This window comes from Adiantum capillus-veneris, chromosome 15 (assembly GCF_014529385.1).
Source record: "Adiantum capillus-veneris isolate H3 chromosome 15, ASM1452938v2, whole genome shotgun sequence".
Lineage (NCBI taxonomy): Eukaryota > Viridiplantae > Streptophyta > Polypodiopsida > Polypodiales > Pteridaceae > Adiantum > Adiantum capillus-veneris.
The window spans coordinates 11,596,703-11,624,640 of record NC_140945.1 but is presented as its reverse complement, the minus strand read 5'-3'; the positions used below and the strand labels follow the sequence as shown (position 1 = coordinate 11,624,640).

The following is a 27,938-nucleotide window of genomic DNA, read 5'->3' as shown; positions in this document are numbered from 1 at the left end:
AGCTTTAGAGGTAATCAATCATCATATACGCAATTCTTTTTCAAAAACTCATCAATGTGCTTTGTACTTTGTTTATTTCAGTGTTAGATGCTTGATGTCAATCTACGTATGTCCTGTTAGGTTCCAGGTATAGCATACAAAGCAAGACTAGGCTGTAAAAATTTATAACCAAACATTTGCACCTATGCAATAAAAGTCGTGCTTTCTGAGTAGTATTTAACATACGGTGGAGGAGTATATAATGTTAGGGTTCTTCATCAGCGCGATGCGTATACAGGGATAGTGTGCTCGCTGAAGGAAGCGTGTATAGCCATGACAGACACCAGAAACAAGCGCAAGTTTGATGACAGTGGACCCAACATCTCTTACAACCGAGTACCTCCTCCTCCCAGCGACTTCGAAAGAGCCAGGCAGAAGGCTCTGCAGATCGCGGCTCGCATCAACGCCGAAGCTCCTGACTTAGCGAGAGATGACAGCAATAGACAGGATGACAAAACAAGTAGGAAAAGCCTTTTAGCATTTACTTTTAGCGTGATGCTCGGTTTCTTTATCCGATCCAACCCTTGTTACTGGAGAGCACTTTCATGGCTGATTTGATTCTGCACAATCTGTTTTTTGTGAAAGAAGTGTGTTTCATTCACAATGCAGATTTAAGAAATCACATTTTCTGCCTACTTTGCAACCTCTATGAGGCATTTTTATTGCAATTTTACTTGAATGTTTGGAACCTCTGAGCTGCTCAAGTGTTTGTGTTCATTGTGCCTTGCTGGTGCCCTCATTCCTTTTTTTTTGATTTACAGGCAGCCACAGCCCCATGCCAGAAGCAAGAAGCAGGCACAAGTTTGATGACGCTGGACCAAACACTCTTGATGTTGAATTGGCCAAGCAGAGGGCTCAGCAGATTTTGGCTCGCTTCGCTGTGCAAGATACAAAACGCACTCACCTAGAGGAGGAGTCTCAACAAGAAGACAAACCTAGCCAAGGTATGCTTTGTCATCATAACCATTGTATCTTTGGGATTGTTAACAATTGAGGTATTGCATTAATCTCACATGTTACTACACATGTGAATGATTAATAGGCCATTAATGTTCATAGTGTCATCATTGGTGATATATATCACCGAAGTGGAAATTTTGACACATTGACATTTAGGATACAAATTTCTCAGACCAATAGTAATGTTGGTATTACAAGCGTGTACTTGTGGGATGTTTTTCTACTAGCTTCTGATTAGAGGATGCTTAACATTTATGGTTTGCAAAATCATGTTTCAAGTGTCATACCATGATATTATGTGCGAGCAACTAACACAGGAGGTGAGAGCTCAGAGTTTGGCTTTGAGAGAGAGGTCTCATGGGAGTTCTCATTTTTGAGTGGTGCTCATATAGGATATATCCATGCCATCTTAAAACACACCATGCATAATTGAGAGCCAACATTATCTTCTGTGGGATAGCAAGGTATCAATACGCTGAATTCAAAGATTAAAAATTTTCAAGCTTTCCTACACTTACCTGGTTGGTCTCTTTGCAAGAATGTGGGGATGTCGTGGTATTTAGTCAATACTATGCATGATGGAGCTGATGGTTATATTGTCTTGTGGGTGACTACCATGGGTCTATACCTTGCACTTTCCTTCAAGGGTGAATCTAGGCTTATCCTGGATTCATCTAGGTATATATATATTGATTTTGTTGCAATAGGCATATATATTGATTACGTTGCAATTGGAATTTCTAAGATTCTTAACAATTACAAGAATAATAAATTGGGCTATTTGTGCTCCTTTAGCTTTCGAAGAAAGTCTAGCTGTAAAGCTTGTTACGAATTGATGCTAGTTGATTGAGCACTTACAATGGTCCGAACCAAGAGATTGGATAGGTCCTCTAGGCTCTATGAAGGAAGCTGGGGCAAGTCTCGATAGAAGAGTCAAGCTTTTGATTCATGGAATCACTGGAAGAACTAGAATCTCTTTTTGAAGGAACTTTAGGAACTCTTCATCATGAATAGACTTGGTTTGCTTAAGGGAGTCTATTTTGTGGGTCATATTGTGTGTGTTCCATGTAGGGAGAGAACTTCTAATGTTTTTAAGGTTTTGTTCTTTGGGGATTTTGGCATTATTGGAGACGGATTTGACTACATAATGGGATTGAAAAAGTCTTTAATCCCTCCCATGTACTCTCTATATATGGTAGAGAGGGGCGTCCCTTGCGGCATCATTGTGTGCAAGTTTGTATCCTCTTGCTAGCATGGATTCCCGGTGGGGCTTGTACCCACACTTTCCATCTCACGTTTTCTTTATCTTCTTCCTACCCATCTCCTGAACTTTGTCTTGTAATGGGACGACACAACGTGCCAACAGAAAGAACAAATTGGAATAGACTTTTAGCACTACAATACAATCGAACTGAAAGAGAGAGAGAATCCACACAAGACACGGAATAGCGGAGCTTCACTCCCAGACGGCACTGGCCTTGGTGCCCCTTTCGGTATTGCTTTCTATTGCTCAACAAGGTAGAAGCTCTAGGAACTCTGCTTTGCTTCTCCACGTGGTAGAATGCAAGGGAGAGAGAGATCCCACACAATATATTTAAAGGTCATTGGCCTATCCAAAAGCAGGTACATGAAAAGCAATTGCTCTAAAAGCATCTAGTCGAAAAGCAAGCGCCCAATGGGTTGGTTTGACAAAGTGCCATGTTATCAGTTGCTTTCACGTATTGTGGGCTGGTCCGTATAGTCCTGCCATATCATCATGTTTATGCAATTTGTCTTCCGCTGGTTGTTTTTAGGGTTTATGGCCTCGCTATCAATTCTTGTAAATTGGGTAAGGTTAAGATTTTTAATCCTAACCCTCTTTGGATTTTAGGTCTCTCTGCCATCTTTAGCAAGTTGGTATGGTCGTTTTCTTTTGTTAGGGTTTAGGCCCCTCGGCCAAGATCTACAAGTTGGTCAAGTCTTTAGTGATTGCCACATTACCAAATTGTGATTCACCCCCTTCTTGAAACAAGAGTAATTGTCTGCAATTAGACCTTGCAAAAACTCAATCCAATGAGCTGATAAATCTTAGGGTTAGTCAGTTTTATCGGAGCTCTTGATATTCTAGTGTAGCAATGTTAGTCATCACACCCAGACTATGTTGATCTTTAAAGGGGTGTCTTGATGCACCAATATCACATACCCAGCCAATCTCACCCAATATGAAGTAGATATGGTTGGCACATCACAATGCAACACAATGATTACAGATGCAAGTATAGGACATAAAGAAATAAACTTGCTGATGAATACTTTCTCTAAGAACCGAGGTTTCAAAGGCCACTCTTGCCCATGAATGCTCCCCCCAAGAACCGAGGTTTCGGACTAAGAGTTTCATAATACTCCTCCCAAGATCAAGACCTTGAACCATGAGTTATCCAGATCACAATTTTTTCGAGGAATATTCTTAGACCAATGTTTGAGCAATGAGTTATTCACCGGCCAAAATACAATAGCAACCAACATCAAAACCAAAATCAAGTAATCTCAATCGACACAAAGATAAGTTCAAAACAAAGAAATTCTATTTCAAACAAATTTCAAACAATATTTTCAAACAAAGTCCAAAGTATCTTAATACAAAGCAAAACTAAAATCATTCGGGGTTTGTCTTAGTTAGCCAAACTCGAAGGACGATTGGCTTGTCCTTTTGCACCAAGGTGATGGTACGGTTTTGGATACAGATGGTAGCGTTGTTCTGGTTGAAACCGGCCCGTAGGGCGGTAGACGTTGGCTTTCACCCGAAATTCTTTACTTTAGACACACACACACAGAGCACTTTGCAAAGGTAACCTGTAACGAGGATTAACACCTAAGTACACACACGGCTCGGGAGCTAGAATTCTCCGAGCAGACGCCGACAACTTGTAGGCCCCAAAATTGGCGCCCCTTTCGGTATTTCTTTATTCTTTAACAGAGGGAATAAAACCTGTGTTCTCCTACAAGCTACCCTGCACAATCTAGGCTAAGAAACACTTGTTCTGGCCCGATTTCGGCAGCATAACTGTACTAGGACGCTTCACAGTCAGTATCCCCACACAATAGGTGACTTTCCCGATGCATATGGACACTTTGCAAAACCTTGCGAGAATCTGCAGCACGCTGAATTCTCTGTTTTCTGCCCCGAAAATGCGCCAGTTCACCTGTACAGCGGTCCCCTTGCGTCCCCGAACCTCCTGGGGGTATTAGGGTCCGTTTAGGGCCGAAACCCTAAACCTGCAAAAATACACAGCAGGCTGTAATTCCCTGTTTTGGGCTCCGTTTCGCGTGCCGGTCGCATCTGTAGCAAGACCTTGAGCTCCTGCACCTATATGGCTACTTGCCCTTTGAATCGGACGAGATTTCTGGCGTGAAACCTCTCCGAATTCACCTGTACTTGCGGGGGATTAGCCGCTAGCTAGTCCAGTATTTGTAGAGGCTCTTGCCTCGGCAATCGCGCATGAACCCACATAACTGTACATTGGTCAAATGAAAAGCCCACTAGTGGGGCGTAACATACTGCTCGTAGGGGAGAGAGAGGGCAGTGCGTAGCGTGCAGGGCATCACTCCTGGCACCGTATTGTACATAAGAGGGAAAGGAAGCACTCCATAGCTCTTAACCTGATGACAGATGCAAAAGAAGGCCTCTCCCAGCTTAAAAGTCAGCGTCCATTTTTCTGCATGAGGAAATTCCATGAGAAAATGACACTTGGCGCATTTACAAGCATTTTCCCGTTTCGGTATCTCAACCGATTGCCCAATTGACTTCGCGGCAAAGTTGTAAAATGTTCCCCTAGTCATACCGGAGGTAATGACGCGAACACATTTCTCGGCCGAAAATAGCAGTTCCCTAAATTTTAGGAGATGCTTCCGTTGGGCTCCCACTGGTCTTCTGACCATCTATCCTCATTGGGACCGCATCCAAAAATGCAATGTGGCCCAACTATCGGATACTTTCAGTTGGTAGTCACACCTTGACTTTAGGCCTTTATTGAGTTCACTTCCTAGTATCCACCAACTTGCTAAGTGCGACAGAGGGACCTATATGATCTTGCTCTGAGCCTAGACATCCTCTTACCATATGAATTCCAGTGCCGACCACTACCCATCTGCGGGTGAAACTACCGTTCACATTGGCCATGCAATGTCCGACCGTTTGCTACTTCAAGAAGAGGGTCTCAAAAATAAAACAAAACCCCTTGGAAAGAAACCAACAACTAAAGTTAGCAGTTGCCATGTCCTCGTGACATAGTTAACAGTTGCCACGTCCCCGTGACACTGGTCGTGCCAAGGCATGCCCAAAAGAGTGTCGCTATGTCCTAACTCCATGAATTGAAAATCTTCCTTGCCATGGTACCTTTGGATGTTGACCGGAAGAGCACCATTGAGTGGTACAACTTTTTGAGTTTGTCTTGTGGCTAGCTCGGTTTCAAGTTCTCCAACAAACTAATCATACATGAGACGGGAATTATACCCCAAGCGAGCACTAGCCCCAAACGCTGGCGCCCCTTTCGGTATTTCTTTATATTGCCTGAACTCTTTACAATGCTGATACTCGCACTTTGCACCTTCACTAGGAAGAGTGCCAGAGTATGAGTCCTCTGCACATATTTAAAGGCCCTTGGCCATGAAAAGCAGTTACATGAAAAGCTTCAAGTTCTAAATGCATCTAGCTCAAAGGTGGCACCCAAAAAGCTATCAGCGTGAATTGCAAAAATTCGTTCGCTTGCCTTGTCAACAATGCACTTCGCGGAAGTCTGTACAGCTGCCACATCAGCAACGCAGTTCGTGGAACGCTGTACTGTTGCCACGTCATCATGCTTCACACGATTTGTGTGTGTGTGGGTCCTTTTATTTAATGTCTTTTGTCACTTGGGCCCATTGGACGGGGTCCCATATGTTGGTGGGAATTTCTTTAAAAATTAGGCCACACGGCAAGTCTTTATAAGTTGGTAAAACGTCTTCTGTTGCTTTTGCTTCTTCTCTAAGGGTTTTGGCTCCTTCGTCGGGATCTGCAGATTGGACACGTCAGCAGTTTGTGACATCCCCCTCTTCTTGAAAGAAAGTAATTGCTCGCAATTACTGCATATTTGCAAAACATTTCAAGTTAGCTCAAAAATTTCCGAGGGTTAATTCGAGGGACAATCAGTTTTCTCATCCCAAATTGGAGCTCTTGATATCCTGGGTCGTTGGCTTCCCAGAAAATCTCATCTAATAAGGAGTATATTCTCGTTCCAGATTGGGGCTCTTGATATTCCGGTGTAGGAAAACTAGCCATCATACCCAGACCACGCTGATCTCTAACAAGTGTCTTGATGCACTAAAATTACATACCCCGGCAATATGTCACAAGACGGGGCACCACGTGCCAACCAAAAAGAACTGACTGAATAGACTTTTAGCACTTCAATAACAATTGAACTGAGAGAGAGACTACACGCGACTCGGAGTGGCGGAATTCCACCCCAGAGAGTATTGGCCCCAAACCTTGGCGTCCCTTTCGGTATTTCTTTATATTGCATCAACACAGTACAAGCCGGTACTCCACCTTCTCCAAGAAGCATGCCAGAGAATGAGTCCATGGCCGCATATTTAAAGGCCCTAGGCCCAAAAGCAATTTACAGTGTAAAAGCCTTCAAACTCAAAAGCATTTGGTCCAAAAGCGATGCCCAAAAATTTGCCAGCGCGTTTTGCGAAAATCCGTACAACTGTCACGTCAGCACTGTCAGCGCGTTTTGTGGAAATCTGTCCAGTTCTGCCACGTCAGCAGTCAGCGAAAACCGGGCTGTGTGTGTGTGGGTCCTGCTTTATTTATATGCCTTTATGTCACTTGGGCCCATCGGACAGGGTCCCATAAGTTGGTAGGACTTCTTCTTCTTCTGTTGCTTGTTCTTCTTAGGGTTTAGGCTCCTCACCGTGATCTGAAGGTTGGCTCCGTTCTTCAGTGGCTTGACACGTCACCAATTTGTGACATCTCCCCTTCTTGAAAGAATGTAATCGTCCACGATTACATTCAAGCTAGTTCAAAAATTTTCGAGGGTCATTTCGAGGGACAATCATTTTGCTCTTTTTTTGGTTAAGGATTTGGCTTCTCCTTTTGGCTCTTTTGATCAAGGAGTTGGCTTCTCCTTTCGTCCAGATAGGAACTCTTTATATTCCAGCGTAGTAAAATTAGCCATCATATCCATACCGCACTGATCTGTCACGGGTGTCTTGATGCACTACAATCACATACCCAATCAATCTCATCCAATTAGGAATATTTAGTAGTTGGCACATCACAATGCAACACAAATGCTCACATATGCATGTTACAAGACATAGAAACATAAAGTCGCCGATGAACACTCCTTCCGCATAACCTAACAAGGTCCGGGCCGAGAGATATTCAACGACTCCCTCATCACTCCTCTTGCATAACCTAAAAAGGACCGGGCCGGGAGATGTAGAGGCCTTTTACAACCAAACGCCCCCCAGACCGTAGCTTGCGTCGTTTGGAGGTGCTGAGAGTACCCACTGCTCAGACTTCTTAAAAGTTAATACTCCTCCCGCATAACCATCCAGGTCCGGGCCGGGAGTCACAACAACAATATTTTTCAAGCATACAACCAAACGCTTCCCAAACATCCCGTCTGCGTTGTCTTGAGCATACAACGAAACGCTTCCTTGACATCCCGTCCGCATCGTTCCGAGGTTCAAACAATACCAAAACAACATTTCTCACTACTCTACCTGGGAGTCAAAATCAACAATCAATGAAACCAGTATGAAAACTAGAGTCGAACATATCAAATCGGCACCAAAACAGGTTCAAAATAGATACCATCCATTTCAAACAAATTCCAAACAGGATTTCCAAACAAGTTCTCAAACAGAACTCAAAACTTAAAAAGCAATCTCGATATCAGCCGAGCTCGAAAAGTCGACCGACTATCCTGAAACTTGCACCAAAAAAAAGTGTTAGATTCCTTCTAGCCAACCACAACATGGTCCATTAGCTCTTGGACAGACATTGTTCCTCTCGCGGCGATGGTAGTCCCAAGACATAGCAATCACACCGAACCTCCAAGGTTTTTAGCTCGAAAAGAGACACCTACTGAGAGATGTCAAGAAATTTCAAGATATAATCTGCAAGGGTTTCCATGGCAAGCATTTCAGGATACCCCACTCTACTAGAAGTTGCACTCCGAAGGAAGATGTCAGAAACCATATAACTTCGGGTAAAATTTTTCTTGAAAGCTTGCCAAGTCCTTGGAGTGTGCGGCTTGGTATCTATTAACATCTGCATGACATTGCCTCTGAGAAAAAATAGCAGCTCGAAACAAATCTTGGATCCTTCTCTTGCAAGTGATCTTTATGGCTTATGTCCTGTAAGAGATGAGCGGTGAAGACGGGAGCGCGCCCGATGCGCGATGAAGTAAGGGTGGGAGTGCCTAATAAGTCCGGGGTTAGGACACGAAGATTCTTTCAAATAAAATTTCCAATGAACTTTGGAAGTGTCATCTTGCTCTGTCTCCTCTTTGGTAGGACCGGTATGCTTTCAGAAAAGCACACGCCTTATGCTCTGATACCATTGTCACAAGACGGGCACCACGTGTCAACAGAAAAGAACAGATTGAACAAACTTTTAGCACTTCAATAACAATTGAACTGAGAGAGAGAGACGACAAGCGACACGGAGTGGCGGAATTCCACCCCAAAGATTATTGGGCCCAAACCTTGGCGCCCCTTTCGGTATTTGTCACGAGGACGTGGCAATTGCTAACTTGAGTTGTTGGTTTCTTTCCGATTTTTTTTGTTTAATTTTTGGGACCCTCTTTTTAAAGTTACAAATGGTCGGACATTGTATGGCCAGTGTGAAACGGCCGACAGCCGAGAGTTTCACCCGCAATGGGGAAGGGCAGGTCACCACGAGTTGGTCGGGCCAATCGGCACTGGAATCCGAGCAGTAGGGTGTAACAAAGCACGCCAAAAATTTCTTGTCATGCGAGGATCTCGATCACTCACAATAGACGTGGGCATCCCATGATGCTTAAAGATCTGTGCTAGAAAAATTCTAGCCATATGATCCGCTTTTATTGTTTTCCTAATTGGAATAAAGTGAGCTAGTATTATAGCCTAGGGTTGTTGGCTCAGGTTTCTTGGCTTGCATTCAAGAGCGCAAGTAGGTGTTGATCCAATTTTCATGGATGTGCTTTTGTTGTAGAGGAGTCTCTCTTCTTGCGTTTGTATGTTTAGAGGGGGTTGCGCTTGTGCTGTAGAGGAGTCTCGTCTTGCGTGTGTACATTTAGAGGGCGTTGTCAGTGCTACACCAACTCTGTCATGAAGAACCATTGTGGATGTGGGTTTTTTGTTATCTGTCAGTTTTCAGTTTGGAAGTGGATGTGTACAATAAGGAGGGGCTTATAGTGGTTTTGGCTGACATTTAGCCTTGTACACTTGCGTTTTCTAGCTAGCCCGTAGGAGGGATTTGGAGGTCATTTCACTGTCCTGGGTTGCGCCCTCCAATCAATCAGAATGAGGTAAAGCTTAAAGGTACTTTTTATACTCGATTAATTGCTCTCTCACTAGTTGGGTAGTGTTAAGTGCAGCGGAATGAATGTTTGAACTTTGCTCAAGATGAGTGCTCCGAACTGTGCTCAAAGTTCCTTTTGTTCTTATGGAAGGGAGAGCCTTCCATTCTTAATGAGAGAGTGCAATGATCACAAACAAGTGGATGGACACTGTGCGTGAAAGTGTATGAGACTTAGAGATAGAGAAGAGAATACGACACCAGAGACGTTGTAAAACCCTCCTCCGAAGGCCCCACTCTCTATGGCGAGAGCAGTCTACTTATGATTGCACAAATCTCTACAATGCTTGGACTTGCCGACGGCGATGAAGACGACGACGAGACTGGTTGAAATCTGCAAATCTTCTATCTGCTGAATTTTGACTCTATGTCGAAGACGATGTCGATGGCGACGATGACGCGCTGAAAACGCAGATGCTGAAATTTGCGTTTTCCGGGCTGAAACTGTAAACCTTGCGGAAACTGACCGTGCGGCGAGGAACTGCTGTGGGAAGGTGAGATCTGCGAGGTTCGGGGGTTCTTCTGCGATGTCTAAAGGCTGAAAACTGAAAACGCTGGTGTTGCTTGAGGTTTCCGTCGTGGTAATCTGCAAAACGCCGAGGTTGGTCTGCAAATCAAAAACGCCAGGGCTGAATTCTGTGCTTCTGCAAAAACGCTAGGCTTCTGCTGTGTCTTGCTGTCGCCGGGTTGGTCTGCAATGCAAAACGCTGGGGCTGATCTGCAATGGAGAAAAACGTTGGTTGTCCTTGGCTGAAAACGCTAAGTCTCCTGCCCGGGGGGTCTTGCTGAGAAGTTGCTTGTTGAGCAAGGTGCTCCTGCTACCTCTTCTACCAATTAGTGCTAGTCTAGGTTTGCTTATATACAAACTTACTCAATTTGCCCTACCTACTTTTCAACAAAAGTCACTTAAAAATAATAAGTGAAAAATGTCAAAAATAGGGAAAATAGGTCTATGCACTGTAAAAATGCTATTGATGGGATCTGGCTGGAATCTGATGGTCATGCTGTGTGCAACCAAAGGATATGCATCTAATCTAAGTGTCTGGACATGCACGGTCTGCGAACAGAGACACACAAGTGCCAGATCACTTCCTATTCTAGACTGACTTGATTGAACTGAACCCTTGTCGTGTTGTAGCTTGTCCAAGGACACACAGGGTTGGATGTGTCTCGTGACATCTCTCCTTTTCAAAGTGAGGTATTGGTACCGAACTGAATGGCGTCGAGGGAGATTGTCAATAGTATCCGGAAGTCTGGAAGGGACTCTTCGCCGGCCCACTCTGATGTGTGGGTCGTGCGGTACTTGAACTTCATAAAGGTCTGCAACGCTTGCTTCTTTGGGCCGCACTGAAAAACACAGTCTTCTGTGGCTCCTTCAATGCTTCAACTTCGTCTAGAGTCATGCTTCTTCCGTCTTCAAGAATCTCCATGGCTGAAAATTCCTGAAACCACTTCCAACACAAAAACATGAACATACCCATTCCATGTAAAGTGAGTGGAAAAAATCTCGTCTTCCTGAAAGACTGTGCATGCAATGTAGATGAACAAAGAGACGGAGTGCCAAACCGTTCACCACACACATGCAAACAATGAGATCGAATCTCTCTCTTTTGATCTAAGGCAATCAATTGTGGCAATTCACAATGGAAATGCCCATGCTTGGTGCTCATACTTTCATGTGCTCTTTCTACAACTGTGTCGTGCCAACGAAGAGACATGGAATGTGACTTCCTTGAATGCATACTTTTTAGCTTTTCACGAACAATCCGCATACATTCGTGCTTATTCATGAGTGAAACGTGCTCAACGTACAATATGTCATGCTTAGGAAAAGGGATCACATAAAGATGTTGACTAAAATACAGGAAACAATCACGAATGAAACACTCGAACAATGCGGGTGTATGAATCATGCGAACACATAGTACTCCCTGAGAGGGTTCTTTGGACCTAGGTTCGAGAGCCAAGATTGGTTCTTCGTGATTGATCGAATCTGCAATGAGGTTAGCTTCACTAGAGAAAGTATCAACTAACACATCATCCTTCTTGTAAACAATCACATCTTCTTCATGCAACTCATCATGCTTGTGACAAATCACATCTTGATCATGCAAATGATCATGCGTGTCATTGTCAACCAAATCATCATGCAAATCACTGTCATTCAAATCATCATGCTTATCATCATGCAAATTTTGTGTGTCATGCTTGGGAGAAGAAGAGACTGAGAGAGTCTCCGTCTTCTGAATCTCTTGCATCTGTACCTGTACTTGAGAAAAAAGTCGCAAGAACTCTTGCACGTGTCGTCGCTCTGTTCTTGTCTTGCTTTGGCTGCCTTTCTTTCTTCTTCTCTTTCTGCGTGTCTGCGATCCATTTCTGCTTTTCTTTCTGCGTGTCTTGCTTCGTGTTCTAACTTCCTTTTCATAAACATTTGGTCCAAGGCTTCCATAGGAGTTATTGCAATCCTTGATGTAGATGGAGAAGGGGGAGGGTCGGAAAAATGTCCTGGTGGGGAAAATTCTTCTTCGCCTCTCTCATGCTCATCACCTCTAAGCGAAGTATCCATTCTGCTTCGAGTGATGACCATTCTGAAGTCGTGGGTTCTTGTGGTCTTGGGTTCTTAAGTTCACGAGGAACTTGGGTTCTTGGGTTCTTGAGGGTCTTGAGGTTCTTGAGGTTTTCTTTCGCTTGCAATCTGTGTTTGAGAAGGATCTTCTCTTCACCCGAGTTCTGCTCTTTTCCGCGGGCGCACCCCTTGGCGGCCTTGCGCTCACACCAAGGTTGCTTTTTCCCACCTCACGTCGATTAGCCGGTCGCTAAGTGCACGGTCCGCTCTCAATGAGTGAAAAGAGTCACAAGGGGAGGCTGGACAAGCCCTTCTTTCCTGGGATTTCTGTCACTCTTCAAAAACACGATTAGGAATCGACACGCCCAAGCGAACTTGGGTTCGTGCGACCGCAACAAGCAAAAAAATTCTTGTGATTCTTGTGGTTCTTTCCTTGAGTGATACAAAACACTACCAAAGCTCTGATACCAATGTTAGGTGCAACTGAATGAATGTTTGAACTTTGCTCAAGATGAGTGCTCCGAACTGTGCTCAAGGTTCCTTTTGTTCTTATGGAAGGGAGAGCCTTCCATTCTTAGTGAGAGAGTGCAATGATCACAAACAAGTGGATGGACACTGTGCGTGAAAGTATATGAGACTGAGAGATAGAGAAGAGAATACGACACCAAAGACGTTTAAAACCCTCCTCCGAAGGCCCCACTCTCTATGGCGAGAGCGGTCTACTTATGATTGCACAAATCTCTACAATGCTTGGACTTGCCGATGGCGATGAAGACGACGACGAGACGGGCTGAAATCTGGAAACTCTAAGGGCTGAAATCTGCAAATCTTCTATCTGCTGAATTCTGACTCTGTGTCGAAGACGATGTCGATGGCGACAATTGCGATGACGACGTGCTGAAAACGCAGATGCTGAAATCTGCGTTTTCCGGGCTGAAACTGTAAACCTTGTGGAAACTGACCGTGCGGCGAGGAATTGCTGTGGGAAGGTGAGATCTGCGAGGTTCGGGGGTTCTTCTGCGATGTCTAAAGGCTGAGAACTGAAAACGCTGGTGTTGCTTGAGGTTCCGTCGCGGTAATCTGCAAAACGCTGAGGTTGGTCTGCAAATCAAAAAGTGCTTCTGCAAAAACGCTAGGCTTCTGTTGTGTCTTGCTGTCGCCAGGTTGGTCTGCTATGCAAAACGCTAGGGCTGATCTGCAATGGAGAAAAACGCTGGCTGTCCTTGGCTGAAAACGCTAAGTCTCCTGCTGGGGGCGGGGGGGTCTTGCTGAGAAGTTACCTGTTGAGCAAGGTGCTCCTGTTGCCTCTTCTGCCAATTAGTGCTAGTCTAGGTTTACTTATATACAAACTTACTCAATTGCCCCTACCTACTTTCCAACAAAAGTCACTTAAAAATAATAAGTGAAAAATGTCAAAAATAGGGAAAATAGGTCTATGCACTGTAAAAATGCTATTGATGGGATCTGACTGGAATCTGATGGTCATGCTGTGTGCAACCAGAGGATATGCATCTAATCTAAGTGTCTGGACATGCATGGTCTTCGAACAGACTCACAAAAGTGCCAAATCACTTCCTATTCTAGGGTGACTTGACTGAACAGAACCTTTGTCGTGTTGTAGCTTGTCCACGGACACATAGGGTTGGATGTGTCACGTGACAGGTAGCAATGGTTTTTTGTTTTTGTTGGTTGGATCGCCCTCAAAGAATTGTACGTGCAAGTGTTGCTACAATATCTTCGAATGGTACATGGCCCACACGGGACAGTATGGACAGATGGACTTACTAGTCTTGATCGCTACAAGGGACTGTGCTACGATATCAAGCCTATAGTTGGAGGGGAGAATGAGTATATTGCATATGTAGCTTATCTCGGTGTACTAGCCTCTTGTCGGAGGAGGCTGGAGATCTACCTCCAGGACATTTGCCTATACTTGCCAAGGGAGGATATTAGCGACTTTGGATCAGTGTGACCTTGTCGAAGGACTCTTTGGAGAGTTTTGGAGTATGTGACATTGTCATTGGCATGGTGGATGACTTATTTGAGCAATCAAGACGTCTACTTCTCATGAAGAGTTGCAGGTGTTGGAATTATCCGGTTTATCGGTGTTTCCAAGGGATTTCGACTAGGTAGAAGGATAGGAAGTTGGTTATGGAGGAAGTATATTTGACCTATGACCTTCTCTCGATGGTTTAAATCGAGATGGATTTCTCAAGAATCATAAGCTTATGTCCAAGGAGGGGGAGCGAATTGTGCGGTACCGACGCCCATGGGTTCGGCTTCATGCTGGGGTTTCTTCCTCAATTCTACTTGGTAGACACGTCGACACCTTTGAAGTATGAAGAATGCTCTGGAAATTTGAGAAGGTTTGCAACCATATGATGCTTATGAAGAGGGCTCCTCTTGAGATTGTCACTACGTCAATGGGACAAAGTAATAGTTGACCTGAAGCAAAAGCCGAAATCTGTATGGGTTTACCCATTCTACGGACTGCTGACTTTGCAGCGTACAAATAGATATTGATGGAGCTGATTTTGTGTTGGGATAGTGCCATTGGATGCAAGATTATTAAAGCATATGACTTTTTGTGCTTTTGTGTGTCAATTGTTGATACCAAATGATTGCTGTGCTTTAAGCTTGAAGCAATCATACACCTTGTTTCAATGTATGTTGCTTTCATTTTCACGATGATGTTTTCACTTGAACACCATGCAAGAGGCTTTGCTGTGTCAGCAAATCCATCTTTAAAAATTATGATAAGAAGTAGACTGTTTTTAGAGAGTCAGCGTATATCTGAAAAGTCTGAATGCTGTTTTTGTTTTTCAAAGTATGTCTATTCTAGTATGTTTCCCTCTTTTCTTTACTGAGCCTAGTTCTGCACTTTTTCCAGTGCAAAATTCTGGGCAACTTTTTCAGAGTAAGAGGCCTGAATTCAGCAGTGGAAGTTTTTATGCTGGGCATGGACCTCCAGAGTCTCGAAAGGTGGAAATTCCTAATGCTAAGGTTTGTATTTGACGGCTTTTATTGTTTGTCCAATGTGTTTGTTTTTTATCATTAGGGCAGTCTATTTGATACTAATGCTTTTGTTACCGCAGGTCGGCCTTGTGATCGGCAAGGGGGGGGACACCATTAAGCAGATACAATTACAATCTGGTGCAAGGGTGCAAATAACGAAAGATATGGATCACAATCCAAATGTTCCTTTCCGCACGGTGGAGCTGATGGGAACTCCTGAGCAGATTGAGCGTGCGGAGCAGGCAATTCATGATGTAATAGCGGAGGTATGTGTGGTAACTGGTTACCTTCAGGGCTATGTCTTAGTGGTTTTTAGTGGTTGGTGCTGCTCCAACGCATGAGAGTTAGCGTGTGTGTGTGTGTGTGCGGAGGTGAAGGGGTGCTATGTCATGGTAATAGTAGGTGAAAATGAAGGCCATTAGTACTTGTTCACAGAAAGGGGTAGCAATGGGTCCATCATAATGGGGTAAAGATGATGGTTATTGTTGAATTAGAAGGCTATCTTCATGTCAGGGAGCTCCGTGTTCATTGAGTTGCGGATGTCTACATGTGGGTGATGTCCACTTGTGCATGCATGCACCAGTGTACCTAGTTCAACGCCTTGTATCAGGCGTTGATAATGTTAAGTTGGGATGATGTTCCAGTAGACTTTTGGAAGCGCGGGTTTGCTCTGTCTGCTCTTTGGTAGGACCGGTATGCTTTCAGAAAAGCACACGCATGATGCTCTGATACCACTGTCACATTACGAGCACCCGGACCCAAAGATACTTCAAATAAAATTCCAATAGACTTTTTTGAAGCGTGGGTTTGCTTTTGCTGCTCTTTGATAGGACTGGTATGCCTTCAGAAAAGAACACGCATGATGCTCTGATACCACTACCACAAGACGGGCAACCGGACCCGAAGATACTTCAATTAAAATTCTAGTAGGCTTTTGGAAGGGCCGGTTTGCTCTGTCTCCTCTTTGGTAGGACCGGTATGCTTTCAGAAAAGCACACGTCCGATGCTTTGATACCACTGTCACAAAACGGGCACCCGGACCTGAAGATACTTCAAGTAAAATTCCAGTAGACTTTTGGAAGCGCCAGCTTGCTCTGTCTGCTCTTTGGTAGGACTGGTATGCTTTCAAAAAAGCACACGCTTGATGTTGTGATGCCATTGTCACAAGATGGGCACCCGGACCCTAAGATACCTCAAATAAAATTCCAGTAGACTTTTGGAAGCACGGGTTTGCTCTGTCTGCTCTTTGGTAGGATCGGTATGCTTTCAAAAAAGCACATGTCCGATGCTCTGATACCACTGTCACAAGACGGGCATGCGGACCCAAAGATACCTTAAATAGAATTCCAGTAGACTTTTGGAACCGTCGGTTTGCTCAGTCTGCTCTTTGGTAGGACCGGTATGCTTTCAGAAAAGCACACGCCTGATGCTCTGATACCACTGTCACAAGACGGACACCCGGACCCGAGATACTTCAAATAAAATTCTAATAGACTTTTGGAAGTGCTGGTTTGCTCTGTCTCCTCTTTGGTAGGACCCGTATGCTTTTAGAAAAGCACACGCTTGATGCTCTGATACCACTGTCACAAGACGGGCACCCGGACCCAAACATACTTCAAATAAAATTCCAGTAGACTTTTGGAAGCGCCAGTTTGCTCTGTCTGCTCTCTGGTAGGACCGGTATGCTTTTAGAAAAGCACACGCCCGATGCTCTGATACCACTGTCACAAGACGGACACCCGGACCCAAAGATACTTTAAATAGACTTTTGGAAGCGCCGGTTTGCTCTGTCTGCTCATTGGTAGGAACGATATGCTTTTAGTAAAGCACACACCTAATGCTCTGATGCCACTGTCACAAGACGGGCACCCGGACGCGAAGATACTTAAAATAAAATTCCAATAGACTTTTGGAAGCGCCGGTTTGCTCTGTCCCCTCTATGGTAGGACCAGTATGCTTTTAGAAAAGCACACGCCTGATGCTCTGATACCACTGTCACAAGACGTGCACCGGGACCCGAAGAGACTTAAAATAAAATTCTAGTAGACTTTTGGAAGCGCCAGTTTGCTCTGTCTCCTCTTTGGTAGGGCCGGTATGCTTTCAGAAAAGTACACGCTTGATGCTCTGATACCACTGTCACAAGACGGGCCCTGGGACCCAAAGATACTTCAAATAAAATTCCAGCAGACTTTTGGAAGCGCCGGTTTGCTTTGTCTCCTCTTTGGTAGGATCGGTATGCTTTCAAAAAAGCACACGCCCGATGCTTTGATACCACTGTCACAAGACGAGCACGCAGACCGAAAGATACTTCAAATAAAGTTCCAGTAGACTTTTGGAAGCGCCAGTTTTCTTTGTCTGCTCTTTGTTAGGACTATTATGCTTTCAGAAAAGCAAAAGCCTGATGCTCTGATACCACTATCACAAGATGGGCACCTGGACCCGAATTAAATTCCAGTAGACTTTTGGAAGCGCCTCTTTGCTCTGTCTGCTCTTTGGTAGGACCGGTATGCTTTCAGAAAAGCACACGCCCAATGCTTTGATACCACAGTCACAAGACGGGCACCCGGAGCCGAAGATACTTCAAATGAAATTCTAGTAGATTTTTGGAAGCGCGAGTTTGCTTTGTCTGCGCTTTGGTAGGACCGGTATGCTTTTAGAAAAGCACACGCCCGATGCTCTGATACCACTGTCACAAGAGGGGCACCACGTGCCAATAGAAAAGAACAGACTGAACAGAGTTTTAGCACTTCAATAACAACTGAATTGAGAGAGAGAGAGAGACGACACGTGATACGGAGTGGCGGAATTCCACCCCAGAGAATATTGGCCCCAAACCTTGGTGCCCCTTTCGGTATTTCTTTATATTGCATCAACACAGTACAAGCCGGTACTCCAGACTCTGCACCTTCTCCAGGAAGCATGCCAGAGAATGAGCCCATGGCCTCATATTTAAAGGCCCTAGGTCCAAGAGAAGTTTACAAGAAAAGCCTTCAAACTCAAAAGCATCTGGCCAAAAAGCAATGCACAAAAATCTGCTAGCGCATTTTGCAGAAATACGTACAACTGCCACGTCAGCAGTGTGAGCACGTTTTGCGGAAATTCGTACAGTTCTGCCACGTCAGCAATCAACGAAAAATCCGGGTTGTGTGTGTGGGTCCTGCTTTATTTTAATTCTTTGATGTCTCTTTGGCCCCGTAAGACGAGGTCCCATAAGTTGGTAGGACTTCTTCTTTTGTTGTTGCTTGTTCTTCTTAAATTTCGGCCCCTCGGCCGTGATCTGAAGGTTTGCTCTGCTCTTCACTGACTTGACACGTCAACAGTTTGTGACAATAGTCACATGGATGATGGGTATGTCTTTATCTTGGCTATTCGTTGTCGATTATTACATGAGGGTGTCCTCTAGAGCTGCCATTCTGAGGACATGGCAGCCCCTCTGTATGTATTTGGTTATAGGAAATTACTGATTTAGGAGTATGCTTTGCAAGGGTGTAGAAAGGGAGAATTTTTTTAGTCTTATGCTTCGGAGGTTGTAACAAACTTGGACAACCCAAGTCAAGATTCCACCGCGATCCAGTAGAGATTCACTTCAAATTAATTCACATATCACAAGAGAGTCGACACGACCCGGCGTAGTTCCGTGCCAAGAGATACTGGCCCCAAAGAGTGGCGCCTCTTTCGATATTTATTTTTATATTATTCTTTGAGCAAAGTACAACCGACCAGCGTCCAAATGCTGTGCAGAGTGAGCACCTAGAGTCACTTATAAAGAGTTACAAGGGATGTTAAAAGCAGAGCCCTGAAAGCTTTCAAACTCAAAAGCATTTTGATCTAAAATCAAGTGGTCCAAAAATTGCCACAAAAAGCTGTCAGCATAATTTGCGAAAATCGGTACACTGCTGTCAACGCAAAAAGCGGACATTCGTATAGTCACGTTAGTGTGTCCGGAGGTTGCCTCATCAGCACTGCCACGTCAGCAATCAATGCCAATCACGGAATTCCATACTGTCAGCCAGTTAGCGTGAAATACGGCAGTTTGTATTGTCAGCCAGTCTGTCTCGTCACCGATTGGGTGTGTCTGTTCGGGTGGCTCTGCCACGTCACCAGTTTGTGACATACCCCCTCTTGAAAGAATTGTAATCTCCCTCGATTACGCCTGCAAAACAGACAGAGGCCGTAAACTGTCTTATAGACACTAATTGTTAGTACCGAAGCACTAAACGCGGCACATCTAGCACTTGTACAAAATGACAGTACATCACATGACATCACTCGACATCACAATGACAAATCATAGAAAAATTCATACCAAATCTCATACCATGACCATCGGCAACGTATTTAGTAATCGCATCTAAATCCATTCCAGACCTCATTCATACCCGATTAACTAATCCTTATTGCAATCATGTGTATAGAGATTTATGAGACCGAAATGCTGCAGGCATTTGTCTTTCCGTTCCTGCACTCAAACAAGTCAAATGAGAGAGTACAAATCAATCATATTCAATTTTGGGAATTCCGTGTCATAAAGTCATACATCAGAATAGTGGTCAGCCCATTAGTATCCCTGAAACCCAAAGAGGACATTAGTGACCTTATTCAAAAATTGGGGTAATTTGTTGACAAAGGACCAGGGTAACTCCCCTCTTGTGCAAACCGGCTGCACTAGATTCACCCTCGTTGAATTCGGGGTTCTATTGGAGTAGACTATGCTAAACCGAATGCTTCAAGGTAAAGTTCCAAAATCTGAGGAGTATTTGCTAGGTTCTCCTCCTCCATCCACTTCACATCCAATGGAGGATAGTTCGTTAATTTAACCAAGAACCGCCTAATCACTTTACCTTTTATCTTTTTGTCCTTGTGTGCCAAAGTCTATTCTGGAACGAGTATCTACTTGCTTTTCTTCACTTCGGGTTGCTCATCAGGCTCCCCATCAACTGACACATCGCCTTTAAAAGGATTCAATAGACTCACATGGAATGCATTGTGAATCTTCCAAGTATCGGCGGGCAAGAAAGCGAAAAGGAAAGGAGCAGCTTTTTCCAAAGCTCAACATGAGGTATTATGGCAGGCGTGCCTTCTCAAAACGTAAGAGCACCCAATCGTCTTCCTTTAATTTCTAATCTCGTCGATGTTGATTTGCCGCCTTCTTATGTCGTTCTTGAGATTTCGTTGAAGCCTCTTGGACCTTGGCAAAAGCAGTGTCCAAGTCCCTCGTATATTGGTCGACTTCAAAAATCTTATCTTTAGTGCTAAGGAAGGGTGGAACCTTCGGAGCACCTTCAATGATCTCAAATGCCGCCTTCCCCGTCGAAGAGTGAATCATGTTGTTGTAGGCAAATTCCACCAAAGGCAAATATTTTTCCCATTGAGCCTTCTGATCAGAAATGTAAGACTTCAATAAATCCAGAACAGTTGAGTTTGCAATCTCAGATTGCCCGTCTGTTTGTGGGTGGAATGATGACGAGAACTGTAACCGTGTGCCAATGTTCTCCCAAATAGCCCTCCAAAACAAACTCGTGAATCGGGAATCTCTGTCGGAGACTATTGTCTCAAGCATGCCATGTAGTCGGAAAACTCTGTGCAATGAATAGTCTCGCCAAATGATCCGGCTTGACTGTTTTCTTCACTAGAATGAAGTGAGCTTGCTTGCTAAATCTGTCGATGACAATCCAAATGCCATCATGCCCACTCTGTGTCTTCGGGAGATCAAAAATGAAATCCATTGCAATACTTTCCCAGGGGCGGGTGGGAATGGGTAAAGGTTGTAGTAATCTTTGGGTGCTACTAATATGGTAGGCTGTAGACGATGCCCTTAGTAGGATCTCTAAGGTAAATATTCACTCATTTGCTGAAATTTCGACTGACTTCTCTCTCTCAAAGGGTGTCACCAAAAAGATGGTCTCTTTGGTGCAATCTGACAACGAGTTCAATTGGGAATACGTAGCCCGGAAAGCTATGGTTGTTCGGACGCCCCTGACCTGCCTACTTAGAAGAAGAAGAAGAAGAAGAAGGGAGTTTTAACGTAGTAGGAAACTATCCCATGAGACCTTAAAGATCTAGCCGACGAGGAGAGAGGTAGCTATAACCGGCCTGTACAACATAGAGGGCGGTACTATTTCAATTACCAGTTAACTTTACACAGAGCACTGGGAAGAAAAGAGAACACGATTGCGTCCAGCGACTAGAATGTCACTGCGCACACGAGACTGACACCCTGCAGGCCCCAAAACTGGTGCCCCTTTCGGTACTTCTTTATTCAATTAGCAGTTGACGATCCGTACGCTTAGGCCAAACTCTCACAAAGCTGTCTAAACCTGGCGAGGGCTGAAAACGCAAGTTTTTGACCTGATTTCGGCAGCACAACGGCGCAAAAACCCCTAAAGGTTAAAAACACCTGTTTAGGACGGATTCCCTCGCAATTTAGGAGCTTTCTGGTGAGCTGTCTCAGAAATTCAGCGTGCTGTAATTCTCTGTTTTTCTGCTGTCGGGTGCCCAAAACCCTATACACGCATCCCAAGGCTCACACGGAGCTTCCGTGATGTTCCCTTGTAGTTTAGGTGCGAAATCCTATCCCTGCAGAAAAACACAGCAGGTTATAATTCTCTGTTTCGGATCGTTTTTAGCGGAGCGAACACGCCTACGTGTGTCCCAAGGGCTCCCGCACGCAATGGGACAGTTCCCCAATGAATTGGAAGAGTTTTCACATGAGAAAACTCTTGAAACTCCCAATCATCTGCGATGGAACCGTGCGTACCTGTGGGGGATTAGCAGTTAGCTAATCCGGTTCCTGTTCAGAAGGCTCTTGGCTTGGCAAATGCGCATAAACCCTTAGAACTGTACATATTCATCTGAGTAGCCCAACTAGTGGGGCATTACCATATGTGCCAAAGGGGAGAGAGGGATGCACGAGAGCAAATCATCGCGCTACATGAGACAAAGAGATTGCAAGCTTTCCATTAAAGCTGTCAACCTGCACCCACTACTTACACACACATTGTAGGTCACTCAATGAACAAAAATCAGTCCCCCAGTTCAAAATGGGCGCCCCCTCTTGCTGAGGTGTCCTGCAGGTGATTTGTAACAAACTTGGACACTCCAAGTCAAGAATCAACCGCGACAGCACTAAATAACCACTTCAAAACAATTCACAGATCACAATAGATTTGCACTGGCCCGGCGGAGTTCCGTGCCTAGAGATATTGGCCCCAAAGACTGGCGCCCCTTTCGGTATTTCTTTTTGTATTAATCAATCATCAAAGTACAAGAGAGCGGTTAGGGTTTCACTCTCAGACTCTGCGTCCAGATGCTCTGAGAAGTGAGGCCCTCACCACTAATTTAAAGGTTACAAGGGATGCCCAAAAGCAGAGCCCCAAAAGCTTTTAAAATCAAAAGCATCAGTTCTCTCTCTCTCTTAGAGAGTCTTTTTTTTTTTTTTGTTGTCCGCCACGTCATCACTTTGTGACATGATTCCCCTTCGTCCAAGTGTCTAGTTTGTCCCTTTGAGTTAATTCCCTAGTTCCCACCAACTTATAAAGTTGTGACTTTCCGAGTGGCCTAGATTTCATTTGGTGCCCACAGGCTTCCATACTCATCAGAATTTGGTGCTAATTGGCCCGACAAGTCCCATACTGACTGACTTAGACTCCCGATGTGAGAAACGTGTTCGGCCACAACCGTTTCACGCTGGGCATGCAATGTCCACTTGCACCTTTTCAAGGGTTTCGGGGTGTAGTACATATTTAAAGAAGGCAACATGAAAAATACACCTCTTGGTGACACACCCCACCCTTGAAATATTGCAAGCGACCTGGCTTGCATGCCAATAATACATGCGGATATCTCCTGATATCACATATATTATGTGATGGGAATCCAAGATATACATGCTTCCAAAAATGTAGCATTGTACTATTAAACAATCCCACCAACCAAGCTACTACACATATATCAAGCATAGAAGTCTTCTAGTGTACTCTCAAGCACAAACTTCTTTAGCTAAATTGTGTATGGAAAGAGTATATACAATTGCTTAACTACTCTCTTGACCATCATGAACCATGCTCTTACCTTGCCCTAAAGGGCTACATCAAGTCATTGTGGTTCCATTTGAAAGGCTTCAAGATGTGATTGCAATAGCTGAGGTGAATCAACCAATTCATACGCTTCCATCCATTTGGCATCCAAAGATGGATAGTTCTTGACCTTAACCAAGTAGCATCTTGCAACCGTTCCGCTAACCTTCCTTTCTTTATGGGCCAATAAAGAAATACTTGAAAGGGGGCGCCAGTCTTTGGAGCCTACAAGGTGTCGTTGTTTGCTTGGTCGCACTCTTAGCTTCCAGGCCGTGGTTTGTTTTGAAGTATTGAATTCTAGTCACATGCTTATTCGTGAAGTTCCTTTGTGTCGTTAAATTCAAGTAAAGTTAAACAGAGTAAAGATTGGGTGAAAGCTAAAGTCTACAACCCTACGGGCCGGTTTCATTAGTTATGAAGTTCTAACTTCTATAAATAGGACTTGAGCCTCATCTTGTGGATCATGTTGTGTGATCACCACAATTGGACTCTTGGTCCTTGGCAGCCCTACCCAAACACCCGTACTGGTGTAAGTTTGGTGGTATGGGATGCCGGCCCTTGTGGTAGAGACTAGTTCATTAGGTTGCACACACACACACACACACACACACACACACACATATATATATATATGTGTGTCTCTCTCTCTCTCTCTCTCTCTCTCTCTCGCTCTATTTTTATATATATATATATATATATATATATATATATATATATATATATATATATATATATATAAAATAGAGAGAGAGAAATGAAAATGAAATGAAATGTTATATTAATGTCTTCAAAAGGCCAAAATGACCTATGAGACCAAAAAGTTACAATTGGTGAATCTGATACCATGTTTGAGTACGGAAATTACAAAGTTACAAAGAACTAACACTAAAACACTAAGGAAAAAGGAAATTGGGGGGGGGGGTTCAAATGAAATCTGTAACAAACTGTTGACGTGGCAAAACCCTAATTGCTGAAATCCTAATTCTGGAAACCTTAACACTAAAACTGCAGAAACCCTAACCCTAACCCTAAGGGCAGCGTGGCAGATTTCCGAAAATTGCGTTGGCATGATGCCGTGGCAAGCTGTACGGATTTCCGTGATTTACGTTGGCAGCTTTTTGGCTTTGCTTTTGGACCAGATGCTTTTAAGTTTGAAGTCTTTTCACTGTAATTGCTTTTTAGGCCAAGGGCCTTTAAATATGAGGTTAGGGCTCATTCTCTGGCATGCTTCCTGGAGAAGGTGCAGAGTCTGGAGTACCGGCTTGTACTGTGTTGATGCAATATAAAGAAATACAGAAAGGGGCGCCAAGGTTTGGGGCCAATACTCTCTGGGGTGGAATTCCGTCACTCCGTGTCGCGTGTGGTCTCTCTCTTTCAGTTCAATTGTTATTGAAGTGCTAAAAGTGTGTTCAGTCTGTTCTTTTCTATTGGCACGTGGTGCCCGTCTTGTGACAAAATCTCTCATCGGTCGCTGTTGGATCTCATCGACCTCCTCCATGCAAGACGCCCAACGTGAGAGAGAGAGAGAGAGAGAGAGAGAGAGAGAGAGAGAGAGAGAGAGAGAGAGAGAGAGAGAGAGAGAGAGAGAGAGACACACACACATATATGTATTTTATGTGGTTGATCTGTGTGTCTGTCTGCTTTTCCTTCCAGGGACTCTCACATGAATGCAATTATAGTGTCGTACTTCAGAAGGAATGTTTTGCTCCTCTTTTTCTGCAAGATCAGTGATTTGCTGTCTACAATATGTTGTTGAAAGAGAAATGTGCTGAAATAATCTACCTTGGTGCAGGCTGATGCAGCAGCTGCAAATACCACTCAAGCCACATATGCTCCTGCAGGAGAGCAAATTCAGCTGACTGTTCCGACTAACAAGGTTTTAGCACTTAAATCATACGTCAAACTATTATGGAAGTTGTTATATGAGGTTGTAAACTCAGGACTTTTCTTGCTTAATAGGTTGGCCTCATTATCGGTCGTGGAGGAGAAACCATAAAAGGCTTGCAAAGTAAGACTGGAGCAAGAATTCAGGTATTATTTATGACTATCATCATGCATTTGTATGGATTTGTAGTTCAGGTATGCTAATGATCCGCAGCATCTTTGTACCCGATGTACAGAATGTTTATAGATTACACGATCTTTCTACACAGGATTGTGCATTTGATTAACTAGTTGATCGCTACATAATAGTCAATCACAGAGACGTTGATTAGGCACAGTCTGGATATAAACCCGTTCATGCAAATAAAATGGCCAATGTTGTTTGCCTCTGGGTTTTGTGCCTGCTCGTTCTTTTGCCAAACAAAAGAAAGCATGGGGATTGATGGATCTTTTCTCTTGTTACGTCCATTGATTATTGGTAGACTCATTTACTTATCACCATTGAGTGAAAAGAGAAGCGGTTGACAATTGTACTCGGAAGCTTCTTGTCAATGGTTGTGCGGTTTTGCTTAGACCATGCATCAACAGTCACGATGTTCCGTATGTGACTGATAGTTTGATGCTGCAACAAGAAGATATTTAGAAACTCCTGAACAAATTTATTACAAATCAGAAATTGTAGTTATCTTTTTTGGGCTTTGCTAGAATCGATTGTTTTTTTCTTCCTTTCCTTACGCTTAGAATTTTCTGGTCTAATTGTTGCAAGTATGCTCATGGTTATCTGTGTTACCTGCTAACAACTGGTATCTTGTTCATGTGGTCACAGCTGGTTCCGCTTATGGGACCTCCTGAGTATCAATCAGGGGTAGCTGAGAGAGTTTTGACTTTGATGGGAAGCAAGGAGCAAGTGGATTCAGCCAGTGAATTAATCAAGGAGCTTATCAGTGAGGTGTGTGACATTAGATCTGATGATTTTCTTGGGGGATCTTGGCTTATTCAATGTGCTCATCACTGAATGCAGGATATCTGATTGTATAAGCAGAGTTAAAGTCCTATCGGTCGGTCACTTATACCTTATTTATTACTTAATTATGTGTTTACTAATTTGCAGAATCGTATAAGGCCAGCCATTGTGCAAGGGGGTTATCAGGGGTATCCTCCTCCCCCAGGACCACCTCAATGGGGTCCACCCATACAACAGCAAGGTTATGGCTATCAACAGGGACCTTACTACCCTGGCCCACCTCAGTCTTATGGGAGCTATCCTCCACCACCCCCTGCAGCTTGGAGCCAGCCGCCACCTGCACCTCCTCAGCAGTATCCTCCACCTGGCAGTTATGGTTATTACAATTCACAAGGTCAAGTGGAATATCCTCCGACCGTTGGTTATGAACAACAAGGACCCTATACAGAGCACCCCCCTGGGGCTTCACAAGACGTTTATAGCCAGCAAATACCGGGCCAGCCTGAATCATATGGACAGGTGGGTGCATATGCCTACGGCTCAACAGATTCGTCATTGTTTGGCCCGCCAGGTGTCACCACAACCAGCTCACAGGGTGGTTCACATGAAGGTTTTGGACCTCCGGGAGTAGGAGAGTCACCTTATGGGAAACAAGCATCAGAACAGGGGCCTCCTGGAGTAAAGCAGGAGGTGGAGGATGTGCAACATTCAAACCATCAAGACTATGGAACAAATGAGAATCAAAGTTCTATGTACAGTTACGATGATGCAAATGCCACCAGTTATGGACAACATGATCCTTCACATTATGGACTGCCAGGATCTACCCATCCTGATGGACAACAAGTAGCAGGGCAAGCGAATTATGGCCAATCAGAGACCGGTTATTGGAGTAACCATTATGGCTATGCTGGGTACGAGACCTATCAGTCGAGTTATGGACAACAGCTACCTGAACATCCTGGGTATGGGCAGCCTCCATATGAGCATCAGCAAGGAAAGCACTCTGAGGTTCCGTATGAAGAGACCCGATCTTCTGCTCCCACTTACGGAGCTGGTGTTCCTACCTCTAGTCATCAACAAGAGTCTGCACCTGATCACCAAGAAGAGCGAGCTGGTACTCATGAAAACTCCGAGAAGCAAGAATCGAGCCATGGAAACGGCTACACCTTCGATACGCATCATGGTTCTGATCAAAATAATGGGACAGGTGAATCTCAATCTAAAGATGCAACAGCTGCTGACCAGGAGCCTCAGAGCTGATGGAGTTCTCATTTAAGTTATTGCCGACAAGGTATGCCATTCTTAGCACTACAGAAGTTCAGCTATCCGCTTTTGTAAGGAATTCTCAGGTGCTCATGGTAAGCAGCAGTAGTTCTCAGTGACCCCCGCTGTAACAAAACCTTGTGGCAAATGTTTTGACGGTCTACTAGTGAATTGCTTCTTGCTACTTTACTGGGCTCATCCAGGATGCGCAGAGAAGATTTGAGGGATGGGACAGATGACTGCTTTTCCTGAGCGTATTTCAGTTGTAACAAAGGTTCTACTGTTTCTTTGTAAAGTGATCTAACATTAAAGTTTTGTTAGTAGCCAGCATCTTTTCATTGTGCTGTTTAGTTTGGGTTCCCTGGATGTGGTGGAGCTTCAGCAGGTGTTCAAGCAATGTGGACGTCTTCATGTAAGTACGCAGGTGCGTATGAAAAATTTGAAGCGTTAATTATGGTGATTGAGCTGTTCATAATTCATGCTTTTTGACGAGTCCTGGTTCAAGTGCTCAACTCTGTTTATCTGAAGCTCATGCTCAATTGAGTACAAACGTTGCAGATTGGCATGCTTGGTAGTTGT

At 44.2% G+C, this 27,938-nt stretch overlaps 1 protein-coding gene across 2 annotated transcripts; it reads left to right on the top strand.

The window, feature by feature from the left end:
• Positions 1–213: 213 nt before the first annotated feature.
• On the top strand, positions 214–27,709 carry LOC147440274 (uncharacterized). Of its 2 annotated transcripts, XM_086530059.1 has the most exons (9): positions 214–499; positions 801–983; positions 15,046–15,158; positions 15,251–15,436; positions 24,899–24,941; positions 25,039–25,121; positions 25,205–25,276; positions 25,956–26,078; positions 26,241–27,709. In XM_086530059.1, the coding sequence occupies exons 1-9, from the start codon at positions 313–315 to the stop codon at positions 27,354–27,356; spliced, it is 2,106 nt and encodes a 701-aa protein (XP_086386185.1). In that variant the 5' UTR covers positions 214–312; the 3' UTR covers positions 27,357–27,709. The 2 variants fall into 2 exon arrangements, with proteins under 2 accessions (XP_086386185.1, XP_086386186.1); XM_086530060.1 differs by lacking the exon at positions 24,899–24,941 and having other exon boundaries at positions 215–499; positions 25,038–25,121.
• The last annotated feature ends 229 nt before the right edge of the window (positions 27,710–27,938 follow it).